At 38.5% G+C, this 26546-nt stretch overlaps 4 protein-coding genes and 1 long non-coding RNA gene across 10 annotated transcripts in view; 3 read left to right on the top strand and 2 right to left on the bottom strand.

The window, feature by feature from the left end:
• LOC110383045 (putative fatty acyl-CoA reductase CG5065) overlaps positions 1-1252 on the top strand; it is a 53813-nt gene extending 52561 nt beyond the window's left edge. For all 3 annotated transcript variants that reach the window (XM_064042492.1, XM_064042490.1, XM_064042491.1), the window contains exon 13: positions 190-1252. In XM_064042492.1, coding sequence (XP_063898562.1) covers positions 190-343 — 154 coding nt within the window. In that variant the 3' untranslated portion in view covers positions 344-1252. The remainder of the gene's footprint in view (positions 1-189) is intronic.
• LOC135119056 (uncharacterized) lies at positions 209-25671 on the bottom strand. Of its 3 annotated transcripts, none has more exons than XR_010277954.1 (3): positions 25458-25671; positions 2633-2890; positions 209-347 (listed from the first exon to the last, which is right to left on the bottom strand). It is a non-coding gene; the product is annotated as an uncharacterized LOC135119056 (long non-coding RNA). The 3 variants fall into 3 exon arrangements; XR_010277955.1 differs by lacking the exon at positions 25458-25671 and adding an exon at positions 20437-22265; XR_010277953.1 differs by lacking the exon at positions 25458-25671 and adding an exon at positions 3238-3375.
• On the top strand, positions 1841-10184 carry LOC110383046 (adenosine 5'-monophosphoramidase HINT1). Its single transcript, XM_021343762.3, has 2 exons — positions 1841-2272; positions 5002-10184. Exons 1-2 carry the CDS (start codon positions 1943-1945, stop codon positions 5161-5163), a joined length of 492 nt encoding a protein of 163 aa, XP_021199437.1. The 5' UTR covers positions 1841-1942; the 3' UTR covers positions 5164-10184.
• On the bottom strand, positions 11342-12959 carry LOC110383048 (nematocyst expressed protein 3-like). Its single transcript, XM_021343764.3, has 2 exons — positions 12395-12959; positions 11342-11884 (listed from the first exon to the last, which is right to left on the bottom strand). Exons 1-2 carry the CDS (start codon positions 12437-12439, stop codon positions 11384-11386), a joined length of 546 nt encoding a protein of 181 aa, XP_021199439.1. The 5' UTR covers positions 12440-12959; the 3' UTR covers positions 11342-11383.
• Positions 14711-18380, top strand: LOC126053502 (uncharacterized). 2 transcript variants are annotated; one of them, XM_049851107.2, is made up of 8 exons: positions 14711-14860; positions 15056-15187; positions 16176-16376; positions 16722-16781; positions 17029-17178; positions 17260-17385; positions 17768-17892; positions 18054-18378. In XM_049851107.2, the coding sequence occupies exons 1-8, from the start codon at positions 14749-14751 to the stop codon at positions 18210-18212; spliced, it is 1065 nt and encodes a 354-aa protein (XP_049707064.2). In that variant the 5' UTR covers positions 14711-14748; the 3' UTR covers positions 18213-18378. The 2 variants fall into 2 exon arrangements, with proteins under 2 accessions (XP_049707064.2, XP_063898563.1); XM_064042493.1 differs by lacking the exon at positions 17260-17385 and having other exon boundaries at positions 18054-18380.
• Positions 25672-26546: the final 875 nt, after the last annotated feature.

Below are 26546 nucleotides of genomic sequence, written 5' to 3'. Positions count from 1 at the left end.
CGCCGATGCGCTCAAATGTGCAAAGTAGCACAATGCGCTGCGTTTTATTTATGTATTCGCTTTCTGCACGGAACAACCTAAAATCACAGAGTTTGGTCATTAAAAATATACCTATGTATTTTTATACATAATTATCTTTATATATGTTTAAGAAATTAAAATAACACTGAAATATGTTTTATACTTTAGAATGTACTACGTCCACTACGGTTTCCTGTTCTTCGTGGTGACGTTGATCTGCAGGCTGATGCTGCAGAACCACTACATCAGAACCCTGGTGTTCAGGACCTTCAAGCTGCTGCTCACAGTCATCGGCTCAGTCTTCATGCGCATACAGAGCTGAGAGTCTGTTTAAATACAATATATACATGTTAAAGTATAAAACAACATCCTGTGAAAGAGACGAATTTGAAATATAAAAGCTTATGTGTGATGTTTAAAAAAGCAGTCAAACAATGTATTTAACGTGAAATACTTTGAGAAATGATCTTTTTCCTACAATTTTGTGAGATAAACTGTACTCTAGAAAAGACCGTAAGGATGGATAATACGTGGGCAAATCGAACGCGTAGCGATCCGAAGCTCAAAACGTCACGTTAGCTACTTTAAAGAAACTGCGGGAAAAATCTAGTTTTAATAACAAAGTATATGTAGTTAGTGTTATTTACATAAGATTTTGTATTATATAATAAATCTAGATGGATATTCCTTGGTGATAATTCTTGTCGGCATAAATCATTTCGTAATGGTAACAATTTTATTTGATATTTTCCATGGACATTAATTAATTACAATATACAATGCAATAAACAATATGATTGTGAATATGAAAACTAGGCGAAAAGTGAAAAAATCTGGAGAATGGCAAAAATTGTTTCCTGACAGATATTTTAAAGTACTGGTTGGTATTTACAAATTGTTGTTAATGAGATGTACTTTTGAATTAGTATAAATACTAAAATGTAAGATAAGTTTCTACACATATAGTTATTTTTCCGCGAAAGTTGCTCAAATTGTGTTATATTATATTTAGTAAAATAATAAATGTTTTTACTTGTAGCCTTGTTGGTATTACAAACTATGTTTGTTTATATATAGAAGTATTTACGGGTAAAGGTTACGCGCAAGCAGGTCAGTTGTTTTAAGATATTATTTTGAAATGTATTTCATTTGCCACTTCTTCGTGCTTTGGTAAAAGGTATGATGACAATCAATATTTTTTTAAGTAAATTATATTTTGTATAAAAAAACATCCTGTATTTTTATTTGAACGATAAAGTAGAATAATAGACACTGTCAAACTGTACCTACAGAACGCACGTATCTCCAGTTTCAGTTTACATCAAGCCAAAAATTGGACAGTGGGTTATATGTATATTAATCTTTTGAACTAATTTAGTTGGACTACTATCCCACTGGCGTTTTTATGAGCGTTGACGTCACTTCGTGACAGTAGCGAGCTCCATTAGCCCAGCGCACGTATGGGTTCTCGCCCTTAACGTCAACGTCGCGCTTACCCACGCAAGGTTAACGTCGCGTTCAGCTAACGTTAGTAGCTGTCACGTGACGCGTGTCGTTAGCGTCAACACTTGTAAAACGATAGCCAGTAGGACAGCGGTCTTCAGTTAGTACAGTTTTTTGCATTATTCACTGACCTTGAGTCCACCTAATCAGTAGTAGCGGTGGGCGGAGAAACTATTATTTGTTTAAAAACATTTCCGCCCCACTTTGAAAGAGTGAGGGAATCGCTCAAGCTGATAAAAAACATTCTAACACATGGTAGCTTTTATTTTATAACGCAGCAACATTACTCAAACTGTCAAACTCAAATGACATTACTGTCAAATTCGATCAAGGATCTCTAATGTCAAAGTCAAATTTGTCAAACTCAAAACTCGAGTGATTTTGTGACGATGGAATTCCGATGTGAAAAACAATAAAAATGTTCAACAAAGTGATTCAACGCGCCTTAAAGTTTAGATTAAAGAAGAGTTATCCCACGAATATTTATGATTTGTCTCGTGGTTCGGCCATAGCGGTGCGCAGGCCGTATAGTGATGAAGTGCGTCGCGCGCAGGCGCAGAGCGTCGCGGCGCCGGGGCCGACGATTTTTGACAAAATAATCTCGAAAGAGATCAAAGCTGATATTATTTACGAAGATGAGCAGTGTTTGGCGTTCAACGACGTGTCCCCGCAGGCGCCCGTGCACTTCCTAGTGATACCAAAGCGAAGAATTCCAAGGTTGCAAGATGCGGAACCTAATGATATGGAGGTGAGTTACGAACTATTTGTATTAGCCTGAATACATAGTTGTCTGTGCTCCGTTGCGCGGCAAGTTTCAAAAGTTTTTTTGAGCCTATAATAAATTTTATTGATAGCCCACATCCAACACAACTATTTTGTTTTCCTAGCTAGATAAAAAGAAGTTTATAGTATCTCTCGATAAATATTTAACATTAAAAAAAAAAATACATAAGTTGTTATACAAATCTAGTTTGCTATGCCTATTATAGGTCAATATAATTGAAATTTATGCGGCTGGATCAAGGGATTGATACAGAAGGCAGTACCTTGATACGGTGCGTTTTGTGAGGAGATTTCTGTCTCTGGGACCCTAACCACCGGTAGGTACCTTTAATCCTGCAGCCAGCAGGTAGCAGACCGGGGAACTGCACTACCTGCATTGCACGAGCTGCTGCTGAGATGGATCGCCAGTAGACGGAGGCGACCAGCCACTGCCGAGAGGTCACGAAAGTCGTCTTTGGTCCTCGTGGTCCCTCTTTAAAAGGCAGAAGACGGCACAAACGCTGAGGTTTTTAGTGGGTGCAAGCCCCACATAACCTCACCGTCTCCCCGGGCGGTGTGTGTATGCGTCAGGCATTTTCCTCAGCTGAAACAAAAAAAAAAAAGGTACCTTTAATCCTGTACCTGATATCTGTGCCCATCTATGTTTTAGGATATTTAAAAATATAGAAAATATGTTGTGACATAAATAAATCAATAAGAATTACCTAAAATTAAAAGATATATAAAAATAAACGAGAACATTATATCATTTATATGGGTAAAGTAAATCTCTGGCTATTAAAATTTAATGAATTAATGACTGTACAAATTATGTAATTAATTAAAGTTTACGAGGATAACAATACTTTATCCTATAAGTAAAATACATGATTTCCTTCTTTAGGATTTTTGGCACAAAATCTTTATATAGGAAAAAACATTTTTTTGTACTTTTTATGAGACGATAATATCTCCAACTGATGCTGATTTCCTAGAGTAATTCTATGTTTTAAACTTTGATTCAATAAAATAGATTAAGGATGATCTGTGTACAATTGCGTCAAACAACTTGTCATGTCTGTAGTTAGGTATTTTACAGTCAGGATGCTTACAAAATGTATTGATATGAAGCAAGGTCTTTACCCGCGGATTCACCCGCGTCTTCCCGTACCTGAATGTAATATGGCCTACTTCACTCTAGAATAGTGTAGCTTCACAACAGACCGCCCGCGGCTTCGCCCGCGTAGAGTTCGGTTATATCGCGTTTCCAAGAGAATTCTTCAAAAGTCCGGGATAAAAACTATCCTATGTTCTTTCTCAAGGTCAACCCTATCTCTGTACCAAATGTTAATAAAATCAGTTCGGTGGTTTAGACGTGAAAGCGTAACAGACAGACGAGAGTTACTTTCGCATTTATATATTAGTAGGGAGGGCATCAGAAGTTCCGGAGCCTTTGGTACTAAGTTACAAACAAACATAAAAAATGTTTTCTTTTTACTATTAGTTGGTATAGCTGTGGGTAGGTAAGGCAGGCGTGACTAAGCTACGAGGCGTGATAAGAGTCTGATAGCGAAGGAATTTAGCGCATGACCGACCCTATCTGCGGCCGCCATTGTGAATTACAACATAATCGTTCAATGGGATGCAATTAGGTATACGCCAGTGTATCCAGAGTATTCAATAGTTACTAATTACTTAAACAATAAGAACCGGCCAAGTGCGAGTCGGACTCGTACACGAAGGGTTCCGTACCATTATTTATAAAACGGACAAAAAAATCACGTTTGTTGTATGGCCAAATATTTAATTTATTCTAGTATTTGATGTTATAGCTGCAAGAGAAATACATCATCTGTGAAAATTTCTTCTCTCTAACTATCACGGTTCATGAGATACAGCCTGGTGACAGACGGACGGACGGACAGAGGAGCGAAAACATTAGGGTCCGTTTTACCCTTTGGGTACGGAACCCTAAAAAAACGATAACCGAACCATTTTCAGTTGTCAAATCACAGATTTGACCAATGGGCGGCAAGTACCTGTACTGCTGGTTATGGTTCGGCTATCGTTATAGTTAAATGTTGCACCTCATCCTTAATTCCGTACTAAATCGCAATTGGGGTTACCATTTCTCAGGAGGGCTCTTCCCTCCGGATTGTGGCCGGATTTTGCTAATGTTTTGAAATATCAGTCATATATTTTTATTTTCAATAAAAGACGTCAGCTTCATTTTAAGATCTCTATAAAACGTCTCTACCTGTGTCTGCGCAAATGCGCGTATAATACCTATGTCCTGCGCAGCCGATCTCGTTATATGAAAATAGTATCACCTAGGCCGAATAATATAATCAGCGAAGATATAAAAGAAATTCCTGTATTACAACAAGGAAAATACGAAAAATTTCATGTTAATCTATGTGGCGTTTGTTTGTCTTGTTGATAAAAATAAATAATTGTAATTATTGTGTTTTATAAACCGCTGACGTAATGCTGATAGCTTATCGGTACATTCCTTACAATAAGTTTAATGTTTACACACCTTTTAGCAATTTCTACTATTAGCTAATTACTTGCAACAACTGTCTCGTTGGTGTAGCTAGTGGATAGCGCAACTGGCATGATCAGGGTCTCGGGTTCGATCCCCGAAGCGAGCAAACATCGCTCTGTGGGTTTTAGAAACTCACAATTTTCTAACAATGTTCAACTTAATTCCAGCTACTTGGCCACCTAATGTTGGTTGCGAGGTCGCTGGGAGCGGCCCGGGCCCCCTCGGGCTGGCGGCTGGTCGTCAACAACGGTCGTGACGGCGCCCAGTCTGTGTACCATCTACATTTGCACGTGTTGGGAGGCCGTCAGATGGGATGGCCGCCGGGATAGGATGGGGAAGAAACTATTGTAAAGTATTAGCTGGGAATTTACTTTGTTTTACACGACGTATTTAAACGCAACATATAGTAATCGGCACGGATAATGAGCTCTCGGCGGGAGAGTGGGGATCGCTTTGCGCACTGTACACTTAAGGCAATAAACCAATAAATCGCTTCTGCGCAGGGAAGGTCAGGGCTATCCTTGCCGATGATTATAGTACTGTAAAGCCGGCCTTGTAAATTTCGCTAAAGTCGCGTAAGTAGCTAATTTACGGTAAATATAAAAATCTAACACCGCTAAGTAAGTCGCTTACAGTATTTTTTAGATATTTGAAAGTGACTTACCTACGTAATTTTTATTTAAGAAACTTAAATTGTAAGGACTTGTAACGTTGTGTTTAACAAGTGAATTCCTAGCTTAAAAACACACAATTTTTCATTCAATGGCGCAGAAGAGACTTTTGTAAAATAATTTATGAAAAAAATACTAAAATTCGGATGCAGAACCCCTTTTGGAATGTCGGTAAAAAAGAGTCAATAGAGCAAACAGTTATGAATATTCTAAAATTGTGTCATTGAAAGAAAAAATTGTTTAATTGAAATTCTTTTGCAAAATTGCTTGCTTGAAATATAAAGTGACAGAAAAAAGTTTCTTATTACTTATTCAAACTAGTAATCAGTAAGCAGTTTTGCAAAAATGAGTCATAAAATATTTAGTTTATAGTAATTTATCAATGCGAAAGAATAGTTTGTAGTAAACGAAAGTCCAAAGTACTCGCGTTTCATTTGCCCCTTATTTTGAAAGATTAATTTCTAGTTTTTAACTTTCCAACTGAAACCAACAAAAACCGCATTAAAATCGGTTCAGCCAAACGTGAGATAATCATGCACAAAATTGCAAAACAATTTTGATTTTGTTCATATTGTAAGACAATAGTGACGTCCATTCGCAAAAATATATCGATAAAATATTTCTAATCAAATATGTTATTATGTTATTCTTTTGTGGCATTTTGCAACTACAGAAACTATTCGTACGCATTGATAAGTGACGTGCGTCGCGATAAGAGCTGTCGTCACGGCTTACAATATCGATGTCGATAAGATGATGACGCAATACAGTGACGTCGCTACTCGCGTTGCTCTGCTGTCGATAAGGGTGGTGTGACATTTATCAAATGTGAATCAACAAGAAAAGTTGAAGTAGGCTAATAAAATAGCACTCTTTCACGTTAAATTTCATTGGACAGCACCCCATAAACAAACCTTTTGATTCAAAGTTTCCTTTTTAAAAATTTTATGAATATTTTATTTGAGTCTGGCTGTTTGCCGATTTCCGTGGAAATTTCTTCACGTACCCGGAAAAAATATAGCCTATACTACTCGGAATAAGATGAAAAATCTTTATTTGTAGAGACAGAAATAGTCTTGTTACAAAAGTGATACAATTTTATCAAATCTGTTCAGTGATTTCGGAGCCTTTAAGGTACAAATAAAAAAATCTCTTTAAATACAAATACTTCATAAATGTCGGTGTAGCCTCTGCATTTGACGAAGTTGTAAAGTCCTCTTATGTACATTGACGTGGACAAAGATATTTGACAAATGTCATATCACCCTGAGAGCTACTGCTTAGTATGAAGGCCCAGGTTCGATACCCGGGCAAGACGCGCAAGTACAAGAAATGTTATGTTTTATTAAATGGAGCAATATTATTTTCTTTATTAAATTGAATATATTCAATTACTGAAATACTGATTTAATAAAATTGACATAAGAACTATGTGAATGTGTAAAACATGTCTTCACGTTGTTTTTTTTTTGGTAAAATTTTATTAATTTTGTTTTGTATCGGGAAGGGGTATTGTGTAATGTTAAATATTTGTTAATTAATGTATGAACAGCTTGTCGATAAGGAAAACTCTGTTTTTCCTGTTATATGTAGAATGTGGGAAGATATTAGTTATCCATTTTCAAATTCTCCGGAAGCCAAGTATTATTTGATATTGAACATTTAATAATTACAAGTAATTTCTTTTTGTTTTGCTCAAAAAGATTGGTTACTTTTTATTTCAGTTTTTTTTTGTAAAAGAGCTGATTTTACCATTTCAAACTATATTCACAGACATTTAATTTTGGTTATTTTACAGAATTGTTGTAAAAAATAAAAAAAATACATTAAGAAAGTGAATCCTCTGGATACATTTTCCTAAAAATTATAGTAACATGGTTGTACCAGCTCTTAATATTAACCTGTCTACGCTAAGATAAACTTAGTTTAGTACCAGGTTCGTTAAATGTTAAAAATATACTTTGAAGTATTACTTCCCAACATTCTGCATATACAATGACACTCGTTATAACTCTGTAATATAAGAAAGTGCCTTAAATTGGCCAGCAGTGCCAAAAACAAGCCTTCTCGATGGACGACAAGATTTGGTCGGATTATATCAGATTGAAAGCTGGTTCTAACAGTACTGTGAGTCAGCACATTTATGGCGGAACGCAGAGGCAATTTAAAGGTGTAATTATAATTAATTATGAATGTCAATGTCGAAAATATTCGGTCTTTAAAAAAATTTCTTCGATGTGCTCCGCCAATTTTGCGCCGTAAGCTACCTAGCTTGCTAACTTTGTTGTAAATCTTCGGTAAAACAACATCAAAGTATGAAGTCAAAATACGTAACTGGTACTTTATTCTAAAACGGTTTCTTAAAGGTGCCAGCTTTAGTATCAAGTTTAAACCATAAGCTTGTTCATGGTACTGTTTTAAACCTAGTACTATCAAAGCCAACGTTGCCATCGAGAAGCATCGCCTAACCTAAGAGTTGAAACGCATACGAAATCGTGTCATATTGGAGCCATTGTTAATTTTAATTAGATTGTAGTGCAATATAGTTGCCAAATTATATTTAGGGGTTATTTTTAGCTGCTTATAAACATTGGCTGGACGTTGGAGACCAATGTGGGCCAACATTGGTGAGAAGTCGAACTGAATGGCTCGTAAGCACTTCGTGGTGATAAATAATCAAAGTCATTTTTTTACTTCAATTAAGCCTATAAAAGCTCTTTCGAAACTTCTTTCAAACTAGGTGCAAGGTTCCAAAGAGGTGGTCTCATAGAGAAGAACCGGAAAGAAAACTCCATGGACACTCTTTTTAAAAGAAAAAAATATTATTTACTAAAGTTTTTAGTTAGAAAGTTATACAATAGTCTTATAAAGTTCCTCCATGCGAATAATAAATTACCGCCACGACAGTGCGAACGAGTTCAGATTTTTGCGAGTTCTTGAATTAATCTTTTTGGTGACCATTGGCCCGCCAGCGCAGGCCACTGTTTACAAGCAGCACAACTGTCTCAAACACAGCGACGCCACAGTTTGATACCTTCTGCTGGCAACACAGGGGGCGATAGTGTGCTCACACAACACGTCAACCTGGCAACACCATCAATGAGACAGATACATGAATCTGTACTTTTGAACCAGAGTCTCAAATAGTATGTGTTTAGCCCAGTGCATTGTATTATTTAGAATATTTCACAAATATAGTTAGTAGATGCAATTTGACTGATATAATTTAGACAAATAAGTAGTATTTCGTAATTCCGTCTACAAAATAGTATTAGAATTTAAATTATTACAAAATATAGAGCAGTTTTCGGTGTACCAATAAAAGTGACACAAAATCGCTCCCCTGTCCTTTTTACAAAATATTCGAAACTGGCTCAGATCGCTTTTCATAACAACGCTTTTTTCGCAATAGTACTTTTTTTCTTATATATTACAAAAAATAAAAAAACTTTTCTTAGTTAAACAATTATTAAAATTACCTCATTAATTAAATTTGAATGATCTGAGTAGTGAGTGAATCTCGTGTAATAATGTTCACTTTGGAATTGGTTTAGCATTCTAGTCAGCTCGGTTCGCGCCGCTCGTCTCAAACTGTGGTTCAAATGGCGGGAACACGGCACAATGTACTGTCTCAACGGCTTATCTACTTGAGTAGACAGTGCCTATAAACTTACGGCCGTTCCCAATAATCTATCTGTCTCACTTACTAAAGATAGGAATTTGATGTAACTTGTCAATATGTCTATGTTGACAAATGTCAAAATTCTATCTCTGGTAGGTCAAACAATAGATAGATAGAATATTGGGAAGACCCGTTAATAGGTTTGTCGATAGATAAAAATGAGCTTTAATAAGAAAATAGAACAGTAAAAATTGTGACCAGATTAATTTCAGTGTCTACTAAAATGTATCTATGTAACGGTAATGCTGTTTCCTATTTATTTTTATCGATATGTTTTATCTGTCGACACTTTCGTTTTTTAACGACAGTCCAATGTGACGTGTCCCCCCACTAGTCGACGTAGTCAGTCGCTCAGTTAATGCATATCTTAGTTTTAGTTGTTTTTTTTTTTTCATTTTAATTGATTTTTATTCAGCCCCCGACTTCTTGGTTAGTCAGCTGTATTTGATCGTATGTTTAAAATAATCAAATTTTGGAAAATTAAAAAATCCATTCAAATTTTTGTTATAAGTATGTATTTCGCTAACCTGTTTAAAACTGCCATTGTAAATGCAGTCTAGTACAAATAGTTTAAAGTAATTTTAGCTAGACGAACCAAAAAATAATATTAATCTGCCATTCAACTATTTACATAACCTTTTAGAAGAGTCTTGGGTAATTATTGCATACGTGTAATCTTTCAATTTGAATTGTAATTCTGGCGTTAACTACAAAATGACTATATTAATTATATTTTTTATTTTTATCAAATGATTTCGTAAATTATTGTCAAAAGGATATTTAGTTAAGCAATACTCAGCCATTTCGAAGAGTCGGGGGTTATATTATTATTATGTTCGTGGTATGTCGGTTGTGGGTCCGGCTGACGCGAGTTCCGCCATTTTGTTTTGTTCACAAAAGCGCGCGAACACACGCGTCCGTCGCTCATCGTTGTTTGGAATTTAGCGCCATGTTTAAATTCTTTAACCAAAGTTTATTAAATGATTTTATATTATGATTAAGTGTATTTGTGTTTTTTTTACAGTTAATTCCTTCCTTTTAGTTTTTTATCACGAAAATATTTTTTTTAAATACGAAAGAGCTAATACCACCAAAATAACAATAAAACCAGGCCTCTGTCACTCGACGTACTTGCGCGCGATAAATGCCTACCGCTCGCTGGGTTACCGGTAGCCCCACGCGGCTCAGGGCTTTCGACAGCCGCTCGCGACGCGCGCGTTTTATGTTTATTATTTCTATTTGTGAACATGACGACCTCTGGCCAGTTATGTGCTGTGCTTGGTTGCAGATCAAGTAAAAGAAAAAATATAAAGCTTTCGTTTTTCCGTTTACCTAGAGATGTAGACAGGTCAATTATTGATTATTTTTTATTTGCTTTTAAAAATTATCTAATAAACTGAAGAACTATTTTGATTTATGTAGGTGTATATGTGACTATTTTAGGAAAATGCAAAGTTTTCCTATTATATATGTATAGGCATTTAGATATATTTTATACCTATGTATGAATATACATAGGTTTCTATTTTTTTAAGTAAAAATACTTATCTTCTTTGTCATTTTAAAAATAAGCGACTTACTTTAGATACTTATACTTAGTTATACATGCAATGATTACCGAGTTTTGTAGCTAAAAACATTTCGAGTATAAGTAGGTAGGTATAGTTTTCGTCCAACTAAATGGTGGCTTGGAACATTGCATATATCGCTGAGCAGAAACCTAATTTTGGGTAGGTAAGTAGGTATGTATCAGCGGTCAGCGGTGTTGTGCCAGGGGTAATAGGTAAGTATAGAATACTTGTGTTCTGTGCTCGAAAAGTAGTTGGGCACCTCCATTGATATTCGGGAAGACAGTTACAAATAAGCGTAACTTTGTTCCCTATTTAATTGTAAGAGGCAATCCTACGCTCGCTGTCGGCACGGTCGCGGTCACTGAACTATGCGCTATCGCATTGAAATAACAATCGAGCGCTGGAGTTTTTAAGGTTCATTTTCTAACGCAGCTATGAATTTGTAGGTAGTTTGGGAACTTGTAGGTGCTTATAACAGTAGGTATGTACTTTTTTGTATGGAGTGATTTATCTGTTACGTAGTAACTATTATATAATCTGTGATAAAACTACAAATGGGCAAGTTTGAAATAACAAAACAAAATTGAATAATGAAACGAAACTTTATTGAAACTTCACATCAAACTTAGTAGCACAAGCAAGCGGTTGGCGCGCAGGCTGGGGCTGCGTACATTGGCGGGGGCGCTAGGGGTGCTGCGTACGCCACGGTAGGAGCCGCGCACGGTGCAGGGAGCGCGTACGGGGCAGGTAGCGCGTAAGGTGCAGGGGCGGGCAGGGCGCAAGGAGCAGGGGCCGGCAAGGCGTACGCAGCAGGGGCGGGCAAAGCCAAAGGTGCACCACAACCGCAGCCCGGAGGCAAGGCAGCTTCCAACAGGGGCCCAGCAGCCGACAACACAGAAGTCAACACTGTAGGCAGGGCCGCATCTAGTAGGGGAGGCAACGACGCAGATATGGACGCTGAGATAGTGTTAGCCAGGGCGGGTGCTAGGACGGGGAGAGCGGGCGCCAGGGCCGCTAGGGCCGGTGGCACGGCGCAGGGGTTCGCTGGCGCCACGGCGGGTGCGGGCAGCACCAGGGGCGCCGGCGCCGCGGCCGGGCATGCGTACGCGTACTGGGAGTACGCTACCTGATAATGTAATACAAAAATATTAAGTCTTGCTGCTAAATTAATAATATTATACGGCCCAAGCTATTGTTGTAATGGTAAAGCACTGGACATACCGTAACTAATAGATACAAAATAATAATAGCGGCCACGGCGGCTGTTCTCATGTAAGGAGATCAGCCAGCTGCGCAGGATATATTATAGTGCACGAGCATTTGCGCAGACACAGGTGCACTCACTATTCCTTCACTCTCATAGCGCGATGGGACGGCAATCCGACAAGACCGGAAAGACATCGGGCGCAGGACCGACATTTGCGTGCTCTCCGATGCACGGGTGAATCAATCACCAACTTCCAGACTTCGGGCAGCTTTGTGAAAGTTTAAGAAAACACACAGGCCAAAATGGCCCGACCCGGGAACCTATGCCGAAATCTCGAGCACAGCAGCCGCGCTTGCGACCACTAGACCAACGAGGCAGTCAGTCAAGTCAAACAATATATTTTAACTATGTATGAATAGAACTCCTCACCTCCAGCGAAGCGACGAAGCAGCACAGAGCGATGACACACTTCATGGTGAACTGTTGTGTTCGATGTGAGGGAGGCTTCGACCGTCGCCCTATATCCACCCCCTTATCGGCGGGTTGCGCAGTGCGTTGCCAACACTGCGAGCCCTTGCACAGTCACGTCGACGTGTTCCGATGCATTTCGATTGATTTTGTAATGTTTATTTAGTATTATCGCTCCTCATTCGACATACTAGACTACTAATGTCGCACGTTTTTTGTTTTTATCGTGTGCTTACTAACCTAACAGTCTCGTGTTACATGATTCACACGGGTTGGCTCCGCGTTCCGACGCGGAGGGCGGTCCTAAGCACCGCCGTACTTGGTTCTAGGCAGACGGACTGCAATCCAACTGCAAATTGCAGTTCTAATGCAGTTTGAATGCAGTAGACACGACTGCAATAGAATTGCAAATTAAATGTACCTACAGTCCGATTGCAGTTGAATTGCAGTCGTGTTCTGAAGTTGATTTGCAGTCGTGTCTACTGCATTCAAACTGCCCTTGAACTGCAATTTGCAGTTGAAATGCAGTCCGTCTGTCTAACTAAAGCCTAATTAAACTGCTAGTGATTCACCAACCCCACGATAGTAGGCTCGGCTGCTTTTGCTCGTCTTTGATTGTCGTACCTAACTATACTAATATTATAAACAGGAAAACTGTTTGTTTTTGCATCTAGACAAGCAAAAACACAATGTCTTCCTCTTCGAATAGCTGTTGAGTTTATTTAAACAACACAAATAAACATAGCAACGGGAACGATTTAACAAAATCTTTAACTATTTGAACACTCTTCTCGAGTAACATACGCTATATTTTATCCCGGTACGTGCAGTTCGTCAAAAATCATCAAATGACTCCTCCCGCTGTGGGTTAGCAGCGGTGAGGGAGTGTCAGACAATTAAGTGTGAAAACTAAGTGACAGAAGTGTTCCGTCGTAGGCCTTTCATGTACTAGGGCCGCGGTAACTCGCGCGAACAATCCCGCAGCCCGGCAGGCCTTGGCCGTGCTGGGCCCCGCTATATAAAGATATATAAAAGATATATAAAGTGTCAGATCAGAGATCAAAACAAAAGCCTGAGGGCCTTACTACAAAAACTTTAAACCCTGTTTTACACTTGTCTAATAAAATTTTGGCTGCAAAATGAACCTTATGTCAACGTCATAATTTGACATTTTTTTAGACAAGGCATAAACTGACGTTAAAAAGTTTTTGTGGTAAGACGGTGAATGTTTAACTTCAACTGGTTTTTAGGATTCCGTAAACTACACCCTATTCAACGAGCCGTGAGCCAAAAGGTTAACAAAGAAAACAATGTTTCTCAAACTTTTAAAGATGGCGGGTGTAACCCGACCGATGACAAAACGTCACATTTTAATGTAAAATGTTCGCAGTATTTATGGTTTATAATTTAGTAGATAGTTTTAAAATGCGTTCCATGTTTATGAATTTCTAAGTTCAGATGTTACATTGGGCTACTTTGAGTTGTTAATTTTTTTCGATTCAATGGTATTCCTACTCGGGAAACTACGGAACCTACATTGAGCGTGGTCTGATACGCTCTTGGATGGTTTTTTAATTACTAATTTATAGGCCTATAAAAGCTTATATAGAGAACTTATATTTTATTGTAACATCTATGTACTAACAAACCATGTTTGCAAATTAATAAATGATTTGAAACGAAACGTCAAACTAGTTGCAAGGTTCCAAGCAGTGGCTGTAGCCGTAACATACTAACAAATGCCTACAATTAGCATAATTCAATAGCGATTTATCCTGTTGTCACATTAAGTATTCCAAAATAGGCCTTATCGCAAAGTATGAAACAACATTTTACCATGAAGTCGCCTTTGTTGTCGAGTCAATGGGCTCGTTACCCATTGGAGCTTAAGGCGATTCTCACACTACCCCAGATGCGTGTTCTTCCGTTGTATCTCCGTTTGTATGGAACTTGGCAAAGGTACACTCACGTAGTAGGTACAACGCCATCTAGAACTGTTTTTTATTTTCAAAAAGAAAACCTCCCATTGCTCAATATATTGCATTGTGCAAAGACTGTATAGAGTTAATATTGAATTTAATATTGGAATGCGCAATGATATTGAGCCTATTTTAATTGCATGATGTTATTGTGGGTCGAGGCCCTTATTCACAGACCGACAGTTACTCACCGATTTATTGTATAAACATTGTAACAACAAGGATAAAAATAAGGATATGTATGAAAATAATTAAATTAGAATAGACATAAGGGGGGATTATCTTTCAATTACGTTTAAACAGAGTTGAGACATAAGGAGTGCGCTAGTCATCACCATGTTTGTGAATATGTTTTCTTCTTGTATTTTATTTTATGGTTATTTTATTATGTTGTGTCCATCGAGTCTCGCGATAAAAGTAGCTGTGTATCGTGGATCAGAGATGTTACGTAAGTTAATATACCGCACATCTTCCGAGCCTTTTCCCAACTATGTTTGGGTTGGCTTCCAGTCTAACCGGAGTCAGCTGAGTACCAGTGTTTTACAACTAGCGACTGCCCTATCTGGCCTCCTCAACCCAGTTACCCGGGCAACCCAATACCCCTTGGTTAGACTGGTGTCAGACTATAAATATTTGTTTTCAGATAAAGTCATCGAACCAGTTTATACTGGTACCATCTATGTGCAGCAAATTCACTACGACAGCGCTTTAGCTACAACGCACTTCTTAGTGGTCGACATTAACGACAACTTGTATGTAACACCGTACAGTGATGGTAAGTTTCACATCCACATCTGTTTAGTACATATATCCATAGGTACGACCCGCCCCTGCTTCGCACGGGATAACAGTATTTCCCCGCTATACATATAATGAATAGTATCATACATATTAACCTTCCTCTTCAATCACTCTATCTATAACCGCATGTAATCGTAGTTTTGAAGATTTAAGCGTACAAAGGGACATAGGGGCAGAAAAAGCGACTTTGTTTTATACTATGTAGTGATGACCTAAATACTACCTAATATTTGATGTTAGTTCACGTATGGTACGTGTCGGTAGGTGGCGCTGCTGTCAAGCGGTACCGGATGGTACGAAGTTCTCCGTAATGGCTAGTACTGCTTCTTAGGCGATCAATTAAATTGCGTAGGTCCAAGTTCTGTTTAGATATAACTTCTTCCTACTGCACTGTTACCCGTCAGCGCAATAATTCATGTCTGACACTGCATCCATCTTTTTTTTCAGTTTTTGAAATTTGAGATTTTCGGATGCATAACCAAACTAACAGTAGTTAGTTTAACTAACAGTAAGGCAAATCTTGTCACATTATCAACTGCCTGGCCTTTTAAAAACTCTTGGTGTCAACCTCCAGTCAGACCGGATGCAACTGAGTACCTGTTTGTTACACGGAGCGACTGCCTAACTGACCTTAATCATTACCCGGGCAACCCAATAGCTCTGTATAAGACTGTTTGTCAGACTTTCTGACTTCTGACTACCCGTAACGACTGTCAAAGATGTTGAAATGACACTGGGAAATACGGAAGAACTCGTCATGACAAGATCGCCCACGGACCACGATTTACGAATCGACCCTCGATCCGGCTTTGACTTATCCACGACTGATTAGAAGTCAATAGATATTATCAAATAATTTAACCTGCATTGCAAGTATTGTGTATCTTTACAGGTGACCTACCTAACAGGTGACTTCCTGATTACTTACTAATTCATTATAATTTAACTATTTTCAATTTCAGATATAAGATTGGTAGTAGATGAAGATTCAAGCTCCTCTTTAAAAATGTTTACTTCAAATTTACTTAATTTAAAAGAAAGAGCTTTTAATAAGCCTTTAATCAAAATTAAGTTGAAGATATGTACGAAGGAAAATATATGCATAAAACATACTATTTACGAAGGAATACTTGTTTCAGATGCAACTCCGCTCTTACAAACAGGTACCTACTTACCTCGCATTAATTAAAACATACTTCATATAAGTATCCATATCGAGTTGTTGCTTTTTTTAGTCCTTAAGCATTAGGTAAATTTCTTACAAGGTATATTTTAAATATAAATAAGTAGGTATACATACTACATATGTATTTAAAACAGAGTAGGTAATATCTTCATAATAACGAATAAGCGATGTGTCCTGCGACAATCATTGGTAGAGACACGTGTATGAACTGTCAAAAATGACGAGGATCTGGTTATCCTGCTGTCTGTGGACATGTTTCAGTACTTGGGCAACATGCGACGATGTACGGAATCTTTAACTGCTATTTTATTTAATGTTTCAGATGCCTATTGTGCAGCGGAAGGCTGTAGGGTGATAGTGAGTTTGTCAGACATCACTATAGGTACGTAGCTGTGACACTCTGTAGTTTGTATGCTTTTTGTAAAACTAAAGTATATCGCTTGCACCATCACCGCAGCACACAGCACACCAAGAGTCTAAATAAACGGACATTCGATCCTTGCACGTTCCTACTGTTCCCACTATCACAACACATACGGTTGCGGCGTCGACTGTACAATTAATTTTGATTTGTTTGCCATTGCCAGTACATTAGATTCTGAGTTCTGATTTAAACGAATTGTTTGTAGCCTATGTCCTGGAAAAGGGAACGAATATGAGCACGTCGACAGCGTCTACAGCTACGAGAAAGCGTCAGACAGCGTCTACAGCGAAGAGAAAGCTGGTGACGAGCCTGCTCGCTGCTCATGGCCAGCCAGAGACAGTCGCCGCCAGTGAGAGTGAGTCACTCTGTGTGCTACACACAGAGTAGGTACAATTACATAACATTATGAGTTCTAATTTGAACTAATTGTTTGTAGCCTATGTCCTGAAAAGAAACGCATCGAGTGTAAGCACGTCGACAGCGTCTACAACGACGAGGGAGCCGGTGACGAGCGTGCTCGCTGCTGCTGACCAGCCAGAGACAGTCACCGCCGCCAGTGAGAGTGAGTCAGTCTGTGTGTAGCGATGCAGCTCATTCCTGCCCCACTGTGTATCACTGGGAAACATCTTTATTGCACCATGATGGGATAGGGCTCATCCGTTCGATGATCGGTGACCGATTCGTTGTAGGAGAAAAATAAAACACACTGATTGCAATAGTGCAACGCACACGTTCTACAAGAAATCGTTCAGAAAATTCTAGTAAAAAGTATCCTACAAAAATCAGCCCGATCATTTGTGCCACAAAAAGTGTGACGTGAGCGGGCAGCCTGAACCAGGGATAGCAAACCGTGTATGTACATCGAGTCATGCACGAGCAGTGTTGCCTGGCAGGCACGTTGCTCACACAGATCCGTGCGTCACGTACAGACACATTGGTTCCAGACTGGACAGCGACTATCGTCACGGTTGCGGTAACATCGGCGGCGGTGTTGCTGCTGGCGCTCATCACAGTGGCCTGCATACGTCTCTGTCGCGCGCGAACTCCCGGTCAGCCAGCTTCAGACCGCGTGAGTACAGTGCGCCACCACTCAACTGCGCCGGGATCATGCACAACTAGTCACAAGCGGAGATGTCATCACGCAAGACCTCCTCAGCAGCGCGCAGCATGCGGCTGTTCGAGGGACGAGGAACGTTACTAGCTTCGCCCTCATTCACACGTTTGTTTCAGTTTTTGAATCGGTTCTACGTGAACAACCTGCTGCGAGATGAATGCGATGCGGAGATACGCGAGCGTGAGCGACGCGATGCGGAGATACACGAGCGCGAACGACCCGATGCGGAGCCCGAATATGATTACGTGTATAACCATACACAAAGAACTCGCTGAATACTGAACTGTTACACTCGGCATCAAACCAACAGTTTTGTGTGCAGTGCAGTGCCGAGCTCAGCTTACTGCGCCCACTGCTCAACAATCCTTTCTCATCTACGAATTATGTATTACAAGGGAAACGCCTTCTTAGCTAGAAGCACGTCAAGCTTCAACAAACTGCCCCTTGAGTTGATCTTTTTATACATCCGCTAGCAGGACAAGGTAAATACTAGCGAAACTATTGTTTAACAATTACTTTTGATCAATTTAGTTTTTTTTATTATTATCGCAGTATTAAGTATTTTCATGTGTGAACATGTTTAGCAACGATATAAAGTCCTATGACAACAATAAGGTAAACAAACCATAAAAATGGTTCTTTATATGTCACGAACGAACGACTGACATGTAGAGAACATATTTTATAAAAATAAATACGGAAATAATACCCTGACGAAATGACGAAAATGTGACGTTTTGTCATCGGTCGGGTTACACCCGCCATCTTTAAAAGTTTGAGAAACATTGTTTTCTTTAGACTTTGGCTCAAGCCTACTTGAATAGGGTGCAGCAATATAATTGTTACCAATTGTAATAAGTCTGTAAGCCTTCTTAAAAACGAATAAATAAACTTTAGACGCTCCCATTTACTTTGCGCAATATATCGTATTGTGCAAATTCATATTGAAGAAATGTTGCGCAATGATGTTTAGCGAATATTTAATTTGCACAATATGATTACTGTAATATTGCACAATGTTATTGCAGGGCTCGCCTTATACTTACGCGATTTGTTCTACTCTAAATATAAACTGTGTAGAATTAAAATATTAAGATTCTTACTATTATTTTTAAATATTTTGAATTAGATGTATCAATAGATTTACATATTTTATAACTTAACAATAAGGTACTTATGTTTTTTTTATTCTTAAAAATATAAATAATATGTTGTGAAATAAATAAACTACCAGCTACTTACATTATATCTTGACTTAGCGCACGAGGTTGTCGCCACGGCTGTCATTGTGCCGATTGTCGTTACGGCCAATGGTCTAATAGCCAAGAGCCTCGACAAACACCTCAGGAGACTCTCGTTAGAACGCTGGATCAAGGGACTGATTCAGAAGGCAGTACTCCTTGATACGGCACGTATTGTGAGGAGGTTTCTGTCTCTGGGACCCTAACTACCGATACAGGTCCCTGTGCCCGATATCTGTGGCCGTCTATTTTTTTTATTTTTAAATATTTTTTTTTAAATTTAATATTTGAAAATGTAGAAAAACCTGCTGTGAAATCAATGAATGAACTACCAGGTACTTAGATATTACAATCAGGGATCGAGTTACACCAGGAATAAGTAATAACCTTACGTTATCGTAGGTAGAAGCTCGTTAGTTATAGCACAGATTATATAATACTTACTACGTAACAGATAAATCACTCCATACAAAAAAGTCCATACCTACTGTTATAAGCACCTACAAGTTCCCCAACTACCTACAAATTCCTAGCTGCGTTATAAAATGAACCTTAAAAACTCGAGCGCTTGATTGTTACTCCAATGTGATAGCGCACAGTTCAGTGACCGCAACCGTGCCGTGGCCGTGCTTAGGGTTGCCTCTTACAATTTATTAATATTTAAGTAGGAAAACAAAGTTACGCTTATTTTAAGATAGCCTTTCTTAATATAATCATATAATTAACTATTGTATTGCCTATTAAAATGGAGTATGGGTACATATTACTAAATATTACCTAATACGTAAGCATAGGTAAGTACTTAAGTAAAGCTTTCGTCAAAATCAAAGGCGGTTTCCAACTATTTTTCGAGCACAAGTGCCATACCCCATATGGTACAACTCCGTCGAGTGTTGATACATAGGTACCTAAAATTGGTTTCTGCGTAGCGACACGCGTAATGTTCCGAGTCGTCATTAAGTTGGACCAGAACTATACCTACTTACACTCGAGATGTGTTTTGAGCTACAAAACTCACAATACAGTTCATATAACTAAGTAGGTATCTAAAGTAAAATAAGTACCTAATGATCTCTGTCGTTAAAATCATAAAGTAGATAAGTATTAATTTATTAAAAAAAAAAATAGAATTATTAGATAAGGTCATAAATATAAAATGTTTCTGATTGAGTTTGGCGTCCAGCCGGGCACGCCTTGATTTAGGTATATTGCTAGAAACAGGCTGTGAGATTAAATGAATGAAAGATCAAATACTTACAGGATGCCAGGAACACAGAGATCACAACACCAGAGCACTTTTAGTCGTATTCACAGGTTTAACTTGATTTTTTACACCGCGCGCGCAGTTATCGATGCCGGCCGGCCATTGCTGAGTTTGAAACTGGAGTTTTGTCTATGAGTCCAATAGGTGGCGTTCGTTGCGCAGTTATGGTTGCGTTCGGTGCTTTATGATTATGTAGAATAGGGAGGCAAGGATGGGAAAGGAAGTATCCCAAAGCCTGTTCATATCCCCCCACTTGAAATCACCCAGGGATTTCATAAGATACGGTTTGATAATTTAAGATTTAAGATCGAAGGCCTATGCAGATTCATGTGTCATCATTATAAGATTTTAGTTGATATATATTAATAATATGATACTAGATACGTATAAGTTTTAAGATAAGTGAGTAATAATAACATTTAATAAAATAATTAAGATAATAAGATAATGTGTGTAATAAAAAATTGTGTAGTTAAATTAGTTGTTTTGTTCAATTGGAAGAGGACAAATTTTGACAGCAGGTCTTGTAAGTAAGCCTTTTGATGTTTTGACTGTTACCACGCAAGTAATGTTATCTTTACCCGGATGGAGCTGTACGACGCGACCCAACCTCCATTCGTTAGCAGGTAAGTTGGGTTCGTAAATGGTTACAAGATCATTCAACTTCGGCTGATGGTTGCCATGTTTAAACCATTTTAGTCGCTGTTGCAACGTATGTAAATAGTCCCTTTGCCAAGTGCGCCAAAAACTCTGAGATAGGCGCTGTAAGAGCTGCCAACGAGTACGTAAAGTTTCGTTTTCCGAATGTACCGGTTCGGGAAGAGATATTAATGGTCGACCGATGAGGAAGTGGCCAGCCGTAAGAGCGTCAACCTCGTCGGGATCGGAAGATAATTCCACTAAGGGTCTAGAGTTTAACATGGCTTCTACTTTCGTTAAGATCGTATAAAATTCTTCAAAGGTAAGAACCTGCGATCCGATTATACGTTTGAGATGGTATTTAGTAGATTTTATACCGCTCTCGAATATGCCTCCGAAGTGAGGGCCCGAAGGAGGATTGAGCTTCCACGTAATTCCTCGAGAAGCGAGCTGATTGGAAATACTGTTGCTATCGCGTTTAAGCATTTCGCTGACTTCCGATAAATAACGTCTGGCACCCACGAAGTTAGTACCACCATCTGTGACTATAGAGTGACAAAGTCCTCTGCGTGACACAAACCGATCCAAGGCCGCTATAAACGCTTCAGATGTGAGCTCGGTGACGAGCCCGAGATCAACTGCCTTGGTAGCGTGGCATACTATGAGGCAGAGATATGCTTTGTAAGTTTTAGCGTTACGGCGTCTACTTTCTTTTATGATAAACGGACCTCCGAAGTCGATGCCGATTGTTTGAAAACAATGACCCGGTTGTAGTCGGGAAGGTGGAAGATCACCTTGAAAAGGTTGAAGTGGAATCGGATTTAAGTTCAGTCTGACGATTTAGTTTCTTTTCAAGATTAGTAAAACGCGAGAGTGTATTATTGTAAGATTCACCCAATGACCGATCGCCTTCCTTTAAGACGATAGGTACGACATATCGGCCGTTAGGTTCGCGATAGGTTAGTTCTGTGTACATGCGTTCGCAAGTATCATTCTCGGGTACGGTGATAATAGCACGTGGTGGTTCCTCCACATCCCAAAATTTTTGAATTTGTTTCTCTAATTTAAATGTGGTGGCGATTAAAGAGCACGCTGTGTTCAAGGGTACAGAATTAGAATTGACTGCCCCTGTCAAAATCCACCCGAAAACGCTATGCAGAGCGGTAGGTAAACCGGGCCCCAGATTGATACGTTGACCGTCATAAATATCAAATCAAATCAAATCAAATCATTTATTTTGCAAACATGGGTGGTAAGTACATAGATGTTACAAAAAAAAAATATAAGTTCTCCATGTTTTGCCGGCAATGGGCATGCAAATAATAAAACAATGGTTTTTATTATTAATAGTCCCAACACTTCAAATTAAAATACACTAATAGATGTCGTTAAACAATAAATAATAATACCAACCAATGTCAAAATTAAATTACATACAATTAAACTAATACAGTCAAATTACAATACAACTTTTATTAGACATACATATCTACTAATTATAATGTTACTTATAAGATTATATTGTAAACATAACATTCAGGTCATTGAACACATCACGACTGGGTGGGACTATATTTCACTAAAGATTTGTCGGACAGAAATTCTTTTACAGAGTAATAACTTTTGTCTACTAGGAGATCATGGAGAGACCTTTTAAAATTCTTAATTTCTATAATGGTTCTGATAGGCCCCGGTAAATTATTAAAGATGCGAGAAGCTGAACAAAAGATGCTCTCATGCAATATCTGAGTAAATATCGTGGAATAGCTCCGCCCCTATTAATAAATCAATTTTGGCGGGAACATCATAGTCGCGATCAGCTAACACGAGATGTTTGCAGCGTTCTCGAACGACTGATGGTACTTTAACGCTAGGTATTAGAGCTGTGATGTTATCTAATACAACTGGTTTGATATTAAAGTGCGGAGCATCACCATGTACAGGCAGTATAGTGCAGTCTGTCACCCCCTTTACATGTGTAACTGAGTTTTGTCCTAGTCCGGCTACGGTAAGATTACACCGGCGGAGCTTCAACCCAAGTGTTTTTGCGCATGCAGAAGTAATAAAACAATCCTGCGCCCCACTGTCAACGAGTGCGCGCACGGTACATTGCGTGCCGGCGGCGGTGTTGAGCGCGCGCACCTGACAGGTTCCTAGTAAAACCATATCGCGATTGGGAACTGCAGCGTGAGAATGAGCTGTAACGTTCGCTTCAGCGCTGGTGGATGGCGCTGGGTCTATATGCAGCAGGGTATGATGACGTAAACCACACACCGTACAAGTCATTTTTCTATGACGTGATTTGTACGTAAACAGTTTGTACACATATTATTTTTAGTTTTTATTGATGCGAGTCTAGCACGAGAGTCTAAAGATTGAAAGTTAGGGCACTGATAAATTGAGTGCGCATTATTGCAATGAGCACAAGCCACATTTGCAAGTGAGTTAGATTTAACGAGATAAGATGAGCGTTTTTGTCCGCTGCTATTTTGCCCGCGCGGTGCGGGTCCGATTTGTCCGGAAATTTTGTATACGCGAGTTTACGCGGGGAATTAGAATTATTATTATTTGTAGATTTAGAAGATAGCTGATTAGTTTCTAAGATTTTAACATAATCTTGAAGAAACTTTAACAATTCACAAAAGGTATTTGCGAAATGTTTGTTTGAGTTTCGAATCGAATGCGCGTGTCCTGGGGCCCGATTCTCCTAATTTTACTTAAGTGACCTTCGATTGACGTTCGACTCGATTCGACTGAGACCCAATTCCGACTCGATTACTATTGAAGCGGTTGTGGCATTCCGCTATTTTTTCTTTGAAATAAACGTTTTTATCCTTTTCTGTCATTCAATAATGAATCATTTTGTCTGCAAATGATTTACGATTGCAAAATGATTGTACAGCAAACTACCGTATATACCAAAATCATCAAAATAGCAGACCAATCGCACACCAATCAAATGTCAATCGAATACGATTGGTCTTTTATTAGTAGCAGAATGCCCGATATGGTTAAAACTGCTATTACAATCATATTGCGATTCGATTTCTATTCGATTTTGACGTTATTAATTTAGGAGAATCGGGGCCCGGATCGAGCGAACGCGATGTTAAATAAAACAAAACAAAATCACCCAAGTTTTCGATTTTCATTGATTGGAGAGCATAGTAAGCCTCATAAGCCTCATCTGTTAACTTTTGCAGATCTTGGAAGTTGCCTGATTTTACAGCTGGCAGGTTGAAGAATTTATCAAGATATGATAAAGCTATAAGACGCTTGTTTTGATAACGCTCGATTAAACTATTAAAAACGACTTCGTAATTATCGGCGGTCATCGGAACTCCTTTGACAATAGACAAAGCGGGGCCTTGTAAACAAGACGCTAAATAATGAAATTTTTCTATTTCCGAAATCGACTTATTATCGTGAATCAAACTTTTGTAAATATCATAAAATGTTTGCCAGTTTTCTATTTTGCTATCGAATTTAGGCAACTCAAGTTTAGGTAGCCGCGCGTTACGTCCCGAGTTAGATTTTACTTCCGCTCGGTCTAGAAGCGACGACGAATGCGAGGACGTTCCGTCGACTTTGCCGCTCTTCTCGGTAGTAGGCAAGTTAGCCGCTGCACTGATTACGGCACAATACAAATCATCAAACGTACTCAAAGATTTTTGGGACACTTGCGCATCAGGTTGTATAGCTAACTCCAATGCTTGTATTTTACTACATAACGAAACAAATTCTTCGCGAATTGAATGTATCCGAGAATATCTCGCTTTGAACGACGATACCTTTGAATGATCTTGAATCATAGCTAAGTCATAAGTCATAAAGGATTTGAATATCACGATAGACATATTCGCGTTGAGATTGAAGAAGTTTTAGTTTGCCCTCCTCCATTTTGTGTTTGTTTCGTGAAGTATGTAGGTATTAAGAAATCACGTATGAAATGCAAACCTAAGTTGAGATTGTATTAGGTGTAAATCAATACGTTTAGGTGAAATAGTTTTAATTGTGAATAGTTACATTCATATAAGATAGTAAACAATTTAATTTGTAAATAGTTACGAAAATTATTGTAATATAACCCGACTAAATGAAGATGACCTGTGAATCCGCATAGGTTACTCACGGCGAGTATAACTAACAATATTTAGTAGGATAATACTTTTAAAATTGAAAAATCTAGATAATCTCAGAGTTTTTGATAGAAATTGAACCTGAGAACGCTTGAATAAACTGTAATCTACAGGTATTCGCGCTCGAAATGGACCACAAATATGATTGAGTTTGGCGTCCAGCCGGGGACGCCTTGATTTAGGTATATTGCTAGAAACAGGCTGTGAGATTAAATGAATGAAAGATCAAGTACTTACAGGATGCCAGGAACACAGGGATCACAACACCAGAGCACTTTTAGTCGTATTCACAGGTTTAACTTGATTTTTTACACCGCGCGCGCAGTTATCGATGCCGGCCGGCCATTGCTGAGTTTGAAACTGGAGTTTTGTCTATGAGTCCAATAGGTGGCGTTCGTTGCGCAGTTATGGTTGCGTTCGGTGCTTTATGATTATGTAGAATAGGGAGGAAAAGGATAGGAAGGAAGTATCTAGAGTTGCCAACTTTTTTTACAAGAAATAAAGTATATTCAGGTCTATGAAGATTATTAAACAGTATTTTAGCAAAACAAACAGTATTTATTTATTATTTTTGTAAAAATATATTTCAAAAAAATTGTGAGCTTCTAAATGTCACACATAATAATGTGTCTGCATTTTGATGCTGAAAACAGTATTTTGTATACTTTTTTTTTGTTAAACAGTAAACAGTATAATTGAGTGAAAAACAGTATAGTTGGCAACCCTAGAAGTATCCCAAAGCCTGTTCAGTTTCTAAATCTTACAATAGTCGCATATAAACCAACACAACTCAAAATAATCCATCAGTTTGTTTGGTAGCTTAAAAAACCTAATAAAAACCAACAGCAGGAGCCCATAACTAGCAAAAAGATTGTATACATAAAAATATTCACAAACAAGAAAATAAATATGAATTTTAATTTGAATATATGTACATAGTCAGCAGTTGTGTTGCACATACTGCAGTATTTTTTTTTAATTGGACTCTTATTTATACTCCTGTAAGTTATGCGGTCCTAGTACATGGTGGGCAATTCCATGGACACTCGTTGATTTGATATTACTCATCTGATTTATGCGATCCTGGTATTTTGATTTTGGCCGTGCGTTGTGTGACTTCGTTGAAATCGCGATTTTATTGATAGTGTCTTGCCATATTCGGAAAAAACATAACCAACATAAATAAAGAAAACATGATGACAGTACTTTTTACTAAATAAAGTACGGATGACGAATTGGGACTAAGAAAAATAAAATATTTTATTGAATGACCAACTGGGACACGTTTTTTATGGATGCCAAATCACTAAAATGACGAATTGGGCA

Source organism: Helicoverpa armigera, chromosome 29, assembly GCF_030705265.1.
Source record: "Helicoverpa armigera isolate CAAS_96S chromosome 29, ASM3070526v1, whole genome shotgun sequence".
Lineage (NCBI taxonomy): Eukaryota > Metazoa > Arthropoda > Insecta > Lepidoptera > Noctuidae > Helicoverpa > Helicoverpa armigera.
Note: the sequence above shows the minus strand (reverse complement) of the source record. Positions and strands in the feature narration are given on the sequence as shown.

What these genes read in the sequence shown, in the direction of transcription:
- LOC110383048 (XM_021343764.3), bottom strand. Translation starts at nt 12,439, where the DNA reads ATGAAGTGTGTCATCGCTCTGTGCTGCTTCGTCGCTTCGCTGGAG. An exon ending in GCTTCGTCGCTTCGCTGGAG is followed by an intron (nt 11,885 to 12,394) that starts GTGAGGAGTTCT and finishes TTACATTATCAG; the next exon opens with GTAGCGTACTCCCAGTACGC.
- LOC110383046 (XM_021343762.3), top strand. Translation starts at nt 1,943, where the DNA reads ATGTTCAACAAAGTGATTCAACGCGCCTTAAAGTTTAGATTAAAGAAG. An exon ending in CGGAACCTAATGATATGGAG is followed by an intron (nt 2,273 to 5,001) that starts GTGAGTTACGAA and finishes ACTTAATTCCAG; the next exon opens with CTACTTGGCCACCTAATGTT.
- LOC126053502 (XM_049851107.2), top strand. Translation starts at nt 14,749, where the DNA reads ATGTTTGTGAATATGTTTTCTTCTTGTATTTTATTTTATGGTTATTTT. An exon ending in TCGTGGATCAGAGATGTTAC is followed by an intron (nt 14,861 to 15,055) that starts GTAAGTTAATAT and finishes ATTTGTTTTCAG; the next exon opens with ATAAAGTCATCGAACCAGTT. An exon ending in GTCAGCCAGCTTCAGACCGC is followed by an intron (nt 17,893 to 18,053) that starts GTGAGTACAGTG and finishes CGTTTGTTTCAG; the next exon opens with TTTTTGAATCGGTTCTACGT.